At 41.5% G+C, this 10,839-nt stretch overlaps 1 protein-coding gene across 1 annotated transcript; it reads left to right on the forward strand.

Moving 5' to 3' along the window:
• The first annotated feature begins 308 nt into the window (after positions 1 to 308).
• LOC121584549 (riboflavin kinase-like) lies at positions 309 to 10,291 on the forward strand. Its single transcript, XM_041900496.2, has 4 exons — positions 309 to 808; positions 4,638 to 4,789; positions 6,131 to 6,233; positions 8,110 to 10,291. Exons 1-4 carry the CDS (start codon positions 727 to 729, stop codon positions 8,259 to 8,261), a joined length of 489 nt encoding a protein of 162 aa, XP_041756430.1. The 5' UTR covers positions 309 to 726; the 3' UTR covers positions 8,262 to 10,291.
• The last annotated feature ends 548 nt before the right edge of the window (positions 10,292 to 10,839 follow it).

A 10,839-nucleotide genomic window follows, 5' to 3' on the forward strand; every position in this document is an offset into this window, starting at 1 on the left:
GACTGTTCTAAGGGCAGACCTGGTTGTAGCTAGATACTGTATGTTCGATTCGCATCGAGGACAATTGTAGCATTTTAGCTAACCCTAATCCTAACCCTTTTCTTAACCATAACCTAACTATCCTAACCTGACACATTAATTATCCTAACCTGCTGTGTAAATTCTGCTCACCTGCTACGATAAGTCACTTCTGCTAGTAAAAACACGCAGACCCGCCCTGAGAACAGTCTTGGTTTCCCGGTCCACACTCCAGTCCAGTTGGTGGCGGTGATGCACCTTAAAGTTGGTTTGCCAACCGCCATATAAAATCCACAGAAGAAGAAGAACCGACCTCAATCACATTCACAACTTCAAATAGGCTAGCTACCTAGCTAGCTACTTGGCCAAAGCTCAAGGGGGGGTGAAGAGAAGTATATCAAGCTAATTTAGCATAGCTAAGTGAACTGTTCTGTCATTTTCGGCGTTCAGCATTAAAGGGCGAACTGTGGTCCTTGTTGGCACTGGCAGTGAGTCATCTCTGTTGCTAGTTGTCAGTGGTAAGCTCGCTAGTTGTCTTTCGAGGTCATCCTTGGCAGTGTGTATTGAGTTAGCTAACGGTACAGCAAGGTCTTTTAGAGACACTAGTGTAGGCTTGACTAGGTAGCTAGCCAACTAGCTACACAGCCCGCTAACCATTTAGCTAACTAACTTTAACTGAAAGTCGTCTCCAGTTGGAAAGAAGGAGACATGAAGAGTCTTCCGTATTTCTGCCGGGGGGAAGTCGTTCGAGGATTCGGGCGAGGAAGCAAAGAACTAGGGATTCCCACAGGTAACGACGTAGCTAATGTTGACATTAGCAAGGTAGTTATCACCTAAAGATGTTTGTCTTAACGGTATGCTTCGACGGCATATCGTTAGCTAACAAAATGTTTTTTTGTGTATGATTGTGTTAAGTTAACGTTATGTTTCACCGGCATAACGTTAACACTGTTTTGTTAGCTAACGTTACTGCTTAACTACTGCTGCTGGCAACTAACGACATTAGCTAACGTTGGTTTGCGTTGCATCACGTGCTAGCTAACGTTAGTACTTTTAGCTAGGTATCTAACTAATTTAGCATCCTTTGATTTGACTGAAGAAGGATTCCCAACAGTTGTTAGTTAACGTCAACAAGTTAACGTTTGATAGACAGCCAGGCTAGTGTTTTACGCTAACGTTAGCTGGCTGCAATGTCTGTCGCAAGCCCTACCAAGCTACCTAATGTTACCTAACTAACTAACTAGCTAACTAACGTTAGTTAGCCTTAGTTAGTTCATTGACTGTATATGAACCAGAAACATAGTGAGTGGGATGTCTCGCTGAAACAATGAAACCCAAATCAAATTTCATTTGCCACATGCGCCGAATACAATAGGTGTAGACCTTACAGTGAAATGCTTACTTACAAGCCCTTAACCAACAATGCCGTTTTTAAGAAAATAACAAAAACTTATGTTAAAAATAGCAAATAATTAAAGAGCAGCAGTAAAATAAAAGAACAGTAGGGAGACTATATACAGGGGGTACTGGTACAGAGTCAATGTGCAGGGGCACCGGTTAGTCGAGGTGAAATAGGAACAAATCAGTCATAATGGGCAGACCAAAACACGAGCTAGCGAGATCCTATTGCCGCGTTGTAGGACATATATGCATATTTATGTTAGGGAATGTCTACTCTGTGAAGTGCGCGTGTTTCTCACAAGTGTAGCATAGGTTGTGAGTTATGCAAAACACATGGCCACTCCAACAATGAGAATGGTAAATTACTGTAATAATGATATATTAAATGCATTAACAGGAATTACCGTAACCAAACATTACATATTAGAAATTATGGGAATTAACGGTAAATGTAGGCTACCACTGGTGATGTATGTAATGGGGAATTGATAGACACAGCAAACAATGCACACAATTAAGTTATGAAACAATGAATACCCACGAAATGGCGGGAGAGCGCGCATTCTAGACAGAGACGTGCCTTGTGCATCTGAGCCACAACCCCCATGTTCTTGGACCATGGCATCCCGCGGCCTCCTCAATGGATTAGTCCACTGAGACTGGCACAAATCAGACTAGTGTCTCGTGTGCCCTGGAAAAAAGTATCTATTTGCGACTGGGAGACCTGAAAAAATCTCATGTTTTCAATACAGACCCCTTTTGTCATACAGTATTCCATATAAGGCACCCAGACCTTATGAAAGTTGCACAGTATACCCTTAATCTTGTAATAAATCAAATCTAGTGATGCATAACTTGTCATTTTCTGCCATCCATTGTGGGAGGATAACCAACCTTCCAATTAATGGCAATGCATTTCTTAGCCGCTATAAATCAAATCAAATGTTATTTGCCACATGCGCCGAATACAACAGGTGTAGACATTACCGTGAAATGCTTACTTACAGCCCTTAACCAACAATACATTTATTTCTTAGTAAAAAAGTAAAATAAAACAACAACAAAAAAGTGTTGAGAAAAAAAGAGCAGAAGTAAAATAAAATAACAGTAGAGAGGCTATATTCAGGGGGGTACCGGTGCAGAGTCAATGTGCGGGGGCACCGGCTAGTTGAGGTAATATGTACATGTGGGTGGAGTTAAAGTGACTATGCATAAATAATTAACATGCTAGGTTACACAGTTTCTTCTGATAAGTCTCTAGTATCAACATTTCCAAGCAAACAAAAACAGGGAGTAGGTAGAATCTAGACATGCGGAGATAAAATAACATACGCTTTGCCAGAATTCAGCCAGCCTTCACAAGATCATAACATATGCAAATATGCCCCCTGTGTTTAACACCTCCAGCAGAGGAATTCTATTTCTGAGTGCATCATAATCAGTTTCACTGGCATATAGTAGTGTATGTTCAATGGATGGTCTTAAACTGCAGTAATTTATGTCTGAGATTATATGAATATGACTGGGCATTCAAACATATCTGTATCCATTCATCATCATCATCATCAATAGTGTCTCCCAGGTCTTCCATCCCTGCTGAGACCCTGTCACTATCTGATCCTGCTCAGATGAGGCATGACAAAGAATTACCTTGGTGTACATTTATACATTATATTATCTAAGAAAATAATCAATGGTTCAATAATTGAAATTACCATTATTCCCAGATCCCAGACTGTAGCCTACACATCAACTCAAGATGGAACTTTGTATCCATTCACTGACTGTTATAATATACTGCAAAATTCAGCTGAGCTCCATCGACTGGTCTTCCCTGGCTGTCTGACCCTGCAGGGACACCTGTCACCATCTGATCCTGCTAAGACATGATGAGCATAGTGTTGTGTGCCACTATACACCATGACAGTGTAGCCTGTAGAGCTGTTTATACTGTGTCAGTGTGAAAAGTTGAGAATTGGCTAGAGAAACTGACAGATCAATAACGTTACGTTGCTATACTGACAACACATCCGCCACGCTGATCCTCAACACGGGGGCCTCTCAGGGGTGCGTGCTCAGTCTCCTCCTGTACTCCCTGTTCACTCATGACTGCATGGCCAGGCACGACTCCAACACCATCATTTAAGTTTGCAGATGACACAACAGTGGTAGGCCTGATCACCAACAACGACGAGACAGCCTATATGGAGGAGGTCCGAGACCTGGCCGTGTGGTGCCAGGACAACAACCTCTCCCTCAACGTGATCAAGACAAAGGAGATGATTGTGGACTACAGGAAAAAGAAGAGGACCGAGCACGCTCCCATTCTCATCGACAGGGCTGTAGTGGATCAGGTTGAGCGCTTCAAGTTCCTTGGTGTCCACATCACCAACAAACTAACATGGTCCAAGCACACTAAGACAGTCGTGAAAGAGGGCACGACAAAACCTATTCCCCCTCAGGAGACAGAAAATATTTGGCATGGGTCCTCAGATCCTCAAAAGGTTCTACAGCTGTACCATCGAGAGCATCCTGACTGGTTGCATCACTGCCTGGTATGGCAACTGCTCGGCCTCCGACCGCAAAGAGCTACAGAGGGTAGTGCGTACGGTGAAAGTTGTCCCCAGTGAAAGTTGTGCCCCTGGTCAAAACTCTCTTTGTTGCAGCGATGCTAGGTCATTCTCAGTAGGCCCACACAGATGGGAAAGCCATCAAATGGAAAACACAAATAACCCTTCATATTGGCCACTATTGAGGCAAAAAAAAATGTAGGTATTAGAATATAGGCAACCTCTTCTCTCTGAAAGTCTGTTTTCTGGGCTTTTTTGGGCCACTGATGGTAGGCTAACCCATTTCTCTTGTGCGTGACCTTAGCCAGTACAGCTGTTTTGGCTGAACACATTGTTTCGTTTTCAATGTCATTCAAGGAAGCCTAAAGGGATTCTGCTTCCAACATGAAAGATGATAAAAGCATCCTTACAAGGTCAGGCAGAAATGCATTTGATGGAATGGGACTACTTGGTCTTATTACTATTATTATTATTATTATTATTATTATTATAAGACTACTGTTAAGTCAAGACTATTGCCAGTGAAGTCGACCAAACATGGAAATACCTTGTCCTTTTTATTGAGTGGGTTAGTGATCAAATGGACACTCACTGCAGACACATCGGATTGATTGACCTAAATGTCCTTTTAATGTCTCTTCTGATCAGCCAACTTCCCAGACTCAGTGGTGGAGGACCTCCCTGACGACATCAGCACAGGGATCTACTATGGCTGGGCGTGCGTGGGCAGCGGAGACATCCACAAGATGGTGATGAGCATCGGCTGGAACCCCTACTACAAGAACACCAAGAAATCCATGGCAAGTCCAGCTCGCCCACCCATATAGTCTATAAAAGTATATTGGCCTATATACACTGAGTATACCAAACATTAGGAACACTTTCCTAATATTGAGTTGTACCCCCTTTTGCCCTCAGAACAGCCTCAATTCGTTTTGGCATGGACTCTACAAGGTGTTGAAAGCGTTCCACAGGGATGCTGGCCCATGTTGACTCCAATGCTTCCCACAGTTGTCAAGTTGGCTGGATGTCCTTTGGGTGGTTGACCATTCTTGATACACACGGGAAACTTTTGAGCGTGAAAAACCCAGCAGCATTGCAGTTCTTGACATAAACCGGTGCGCCTGGCACCAACTACCATACCCCGTTCAAAGGCACTTAAATATTTTGTCTTGCCCATTCACCCTCTGAATGGCACACATATACAATCCTTGTCTCAATTTTCTCAAGGCTTAAAAATCCTTATTTAACCTGTCTCCTCCCCTTCATCTACACTGATTTGAAGTGGATTTAACAAGTGACATCAATATGGGATCATAGCTTTCAATGTATATCATATTGCCATGACTACAAATAGTCACTCATATACTTATTCATGCTATTCAATATTCATACTATGCATCACCTAAACTAGGGTTGGACAGTATCCAGATTGTCATACCTTCCTTATGCCATACTACCATATACCATATATACGGCATTATCCCGGTATGATGTCATACTACCTTATATGGTATTATGCCGGTATACGTTATACCCATCTCCACAAGCATTGCCATAGGGTCGTCACTAGTTAACACAGCCACAAAGTTGGCTAACTTTTTGGTCATAATTTAAGGTTAGGGTTTAGACATAGGGTTAGCAGTATGGTTAGGTTTAAAATACAATTTTAAGAGAGATTGTAGAAATGAGTGTGGTTTAGCCATAATTATGACTGGCTCTGTTAACTAGTAACGTCCCTGCCATAGACATTTTAGTGGAAGTAGTGCCGTGACTATGGCTAGTCAAATACCTATTTCAATATATAGGTTTGTGAACAGTGACAGAAGATGACACTCACTGCGTTGGGGAATACAAAGTAGCTTTATCTTTCAACCAGTGCACACATTGATTGCAGGTATTTATTTGACATTTATTATCATACCGCCGGTATTTCAAAATGATTGTATACATGCCCAACCCTAGTGTAAACATGCTTATTTCACTTGTTTTGTGGTGGATATGTGTTTTCTGAAGAGAATCAGACTTTGTGATTGTGTTGACTGCTTTGTTTTTCTTAATATGTATGTTTATTGGGACTTGTAGTGGTCACGTGCTGATGGTTATTGATTCAGACTTTTATTGATTGACGTGTATTGCAGGAGACTCATGTGATCCACACGTTTAAAGAAGATTTCTATGGACAGATCCTCAGTGTAGTCATGGTGGGCTACATCCGTCCAGAGAGGAGCTATGATTCGCTTGGTAAGAGTGAGTACTGGTGTACGTGTGTGAGAGAGATAGAGATAGAGATATATATATATATATATATATATATATATATATATACACACACACAGTGGGGAGAACAAGTATTTGATACACTGCCGATTTTGCAGGTTTTCCTACTTACAAAGCATGTAGAGGTCTGTAATTTTTATCATAGGTACACTTCAACTGTGAGAGACGGAATCTAAAACAAAAATCCAGAAAATCACATTGTATGATTTTTAAGTAATTAATTTGCATTTTATTGCATGACATAAGTATTTGATACATCCGAAAAGCAGAACTTAATATTTGGTACAGAAACCTTTGTTTGCAATTACAGAGATCATATGTTTCCTGTAGGTCTTGACCAGGTTTGCACACACTGCAGCAGGGATTTTGGCCCACTCCTCCATACAGACCTTCTCCAGATCCTTCAGGTTTCGGGGCTGTCGCTGGGCAATACAGACTTTCAGCTCCCTCCAAAGATTTTCTATTGGGTTCAGGTCTGGAGACTGGCTAGGCCACTCCAGGACCTTGAGATGCTTCTTACGGAGCCACTCCTTAGTTGCCCTGGCTGTGTGTTTCAGGTCGATGTCATGCTGGAAGACCCAGCCATGACCCATCTTCAATGCTCTTACTGAGGGAAGGAGGTTGTTGGCCAAGATCTCGCGATACATGGCCCCATCCATCCTCCCCTCAATACGGTGCAGTCGTCCTGTCCCCTTTGCAGAAAAGCATCCCCAAAGAATGATGTTTCCACCTCCATGCTTCACGGTTAGGATGGTGTTCTTGGGGTTGTACTCATCCTTCTTCCTCCAAACACGGCGAGTGGAGTTTAGACCAAAAAGCTCTATTTTTGTCTCATCAGACCACATGACCTTCTCCCATTCCTCCTCTGGATCATCCAGATGGTCATTGGCAAACTTCAGACGGGCCGGGACATGCTCTGGCTTGAGCAGGGGGACCTTGCGTGCGCTGCAGGATTTTAATCCATGACGGCGTAGTGTGTTACTAATGGTTTTCTTTGAGACTGTGGTCCCAGCTCTCTTCAGGTCATTGACCAGGTCCTGCCGTGTAGTTCTGGGCTGATCCCTCACCTTCCTCATGATCATTGATGCCCCACGAGGTGAGATCTTGCATGGAGCCCCAGACCGAGTGTTATTGACCGTCATCTTGAACTTCTTCCATTTTCTAATATTTGCGCCAACAGTTGTTGCCTTCTCACCAAGCTGCTTGCCTATTGTCCTGTAGCCCATCCCAGCCTTGTGCAGGTCTACAATTTTATCCCTGATGTCCTTACACAGCTCTCTGGTCTTGGCCATTGTGGAGAGGTTGGAGTCTGTTTGATTGAGTGTGTGGACAGGTGTCTTTTATACAGGTAACGAGTTCAAACAGGTGCAGTTAATACAGGTAATGAGTGGAGAACAGGAGGGCTTCTTAAAGAAAAACTAACAGGTCTGTGAGAGCCGGAATTCTTACTGGTTGGTAGGTGATCAAATACTTATGTCATGCAATAAAATGCATATTAATTACTTAAAAATCATACAATGTGAATTTCTGGATTTTTGTTTTAGATTCTGTCTCTCACAGTTGAAGTGTACCTATGATAAAAATTACAGACCTCTACATGCTTTGTAAGTAGGAAAACCTGCAAAATTGTCAGTGTATCAAATACTTGTTCTCCCCACTGTATATATATATATATCTCTATCTATCTCACACACTTTCCCCCATCCTACAGTAATAATAATAATAATAATATGCCATTTAGCAGACGCTTTTATCCAAAGCGACTTACAGTCATGTACAGACACAGCAATCCTCAGAGACCTATGGCCACACATTCTCACTCCTGTCTCTGTGTTTTCAGACGCCCTCATAGCAGCAATCAACCACGATATCGAGGAGGCCAAGAGAAACCTGGAGCTCCCAGAACACCTCAAACTCAAAGAGGACAACTTCTTCAGAGCCACCGCCAGCACGTCCACGACGACATCCAACAAGATCATGAACGGCCACTGACCTCTGAGCACATCACACAACCCAGTCTGTTGTTCGACAACTAATGGGCTCTCCTGTCTATTATCCTCCGCTCTGTCTTTCTCTCTGTAAACACTACCACACCAAGGGACAATATGCCACTTACTCAGTCCTCTGTAGAGATTTTGTTTTGATGATCAAATCTGGGTATCGTCGTATCTGACCTGAAGCTACGTTTAGACCATGGTCGTGTTCATTAGGGCACACAACCAAAAAGTTACAAATGTTTTCCAATGGAGAACCAGTTTCTTTATCGGACAAGTTTGGTGCCTAATGAACACAACCCAGTTAATGCAAGATAATGTGCAACTCAAGGAAGTGAATGTGATCTTCACGCGTGATGCGGGGAACAAGTTGTCTCTCGTCACAAGTCCTGTACCATCAAACCACTGCTAATAGAAATGAATGGTCATTTTGTATTGGTTTAGAATTGGAGTTTAGTCTCAGCTTTGCCCTCACAGTTTATTCATCCTTTTCATATTCAGATCTATTAAAAATGTCTGCCTTGAAGCAGAGAAGTCCTCAACATATCTTGCATGTGATCTAGGCTAAATAATGGCATTATACTCAGCGCTGAATTCATGTGCTTTATTTTATTTGACGTACAGTATGGCTAGTGTTTATAATATATTACTGTTTGTGTTTTCGTAGACCAAATCTGTGAATAAGAGTATCTATTCCCCGTCCCTACCCCCTCAAATTCCGAGCTACACGGTTGGTTAGAGAAAAAGTCTGAATGCAGCTTCAGTTTTCCGATGTCCTTAATTTGTGTAGTTCCTCATTGGTCAAATCCAGGATTTTCCCTCCCCACCAATGAGGGACATTTTATTTAACACGTTTTGTCAGGGAGAAAAAACCAAATGGCACCACTTAAGTGTCTGTTGAAAGTTTCAACAATGTAGTTTTTACTGACTTAACCGTGTTTGGACCCTAATTCCACTGAGATGAGCACTGATATGGTACAAGAGGACTAAGTCCAGGCCTCTGATTCTCTACAGATGGATGCGGTGGGCATGTTTTCTTTTTCATTTCATCAGAGGACAAAGTGGGCAGAGTGTGTCTAGAGCATTCATATGTAGTGCTTTATAACGGCTGTAAATAGCCTAGTTGCTCAAAATAAATTGTGAGTTAATGTGATTTGAGATGTACTGTATTTAAGAGTGTAATATTGGCAAAGGAAAAAATATGGGTATTTATAATATATTACTGTTTGCGTTTTCATAGACCAGATCTGTAAATAAGTCTATATTCTCAAAAAGAAATCCTGGCCTTTTCATTGCAGCCGACCTTAAATTCCCCCTCATCCATACTATGCAGAAAATGTACTGTAGTAAGCAATTGATAGATGCATAAGTGAATTGATACAATGTCATATTGAAGGCTATGCAAATGGTATGAGATAAGCCTGTAGTGTCTAGCACCTAAAAGTCCAGAGGGAAGGTTTCTGGTTAGAACAGTGACTTGGAGCACCAGTTGTAGAAGAGGGGGCTAATTATTGTGTTCCCCAGACCTATACGCCTGACTGGTAGGCAGTACTGTGCCTTAATACCGTAGAGGGACACATACACACACACATATCGTCGTAGACCAACATATACATACATTTTCTCATAAACAAACAGCAGAATCTGTGCTAATTGAAACTCGGGGCACTTCATTGTCTGTGACTAATCTGACTTTCCCTATCATCAGTCTGTTGTGTACAAGCACCAGGGGAGAGGATAGGTAAAACGTGGCAGTTACTATGTGTATTATCTTGGCATCTAGCCGTTTCAAGAAATTATAAGCAGTTATTCCATTAAACCAGTATACTTTTATCTTGTAACGCTAGCTATCACTGTAGTAAAACACACAATTCAAGAAGGGCCATTTTAATGTTTGTCTCTGTTTCTCCCAGCTCCAGTTTTCAGTCTGTAATGGCATTACTCTGAAGGCCAGTGACCGGTTCATGAGGTCAGTGTACTCTGTGGTAATTGTATAAACAATACATATGATCTCATCACTAAACAAGGGTCATTCTACAGATTCGGTGCCTTTTGTGATTGAGGAGGATGAAACAATGAACATTAAAATCTTAAGCTTTTTATTTTATTTGATGTGACAAAGTAATGTGTGTACTTGATAGAAAATACCTTTTCCCATCTCAATGTAGAGTATTAAGTTATTATTCTGTATTATTTTCTCAAACAAGTCCCAATTTAATTCAACCCCGTCACAGTCATTTTGTTATTCAACTATTCATTTTTCCAATAAGCTTGAGATCAGCTTCTGGCATAATCTCACAGTTTAGATGTCCCTTGTAAATAATGGCATATTGTAATTAAAGAGAAAATCAAGAAAAAACTGACCAGCACCATCCTTTCCAGTTTACGATGAAGAAATTTCTAATCTAACTCCACATTTTCGCAAGAAATGTGCAAGAATGCTGCGTAATTCCTGACAAAATTGAAATAGCCTTATTTACCCTGATTTAATACACACAATAAAAACACTATTGATGTTATATTTTGTGTATTTAATACAAAAATGTAAAAAAATAATCTCGTAACAGGGATGAATG

Source organism: Coregonus clupeaformis, chromosome 16 (assembly GCF_020615455.1).
Source record: "Coregonus clupeaformis isolate EN_2021a chromosome 16, ASM2061545v1, whole genome shotgun sequence".
Taxonomy (NCBI): Eukaryota; Metazoa; Chordata; class Actinopteri; order Salmoniformes; family Salmonidae; genus Coregonus; species Coregonus clupeaformis.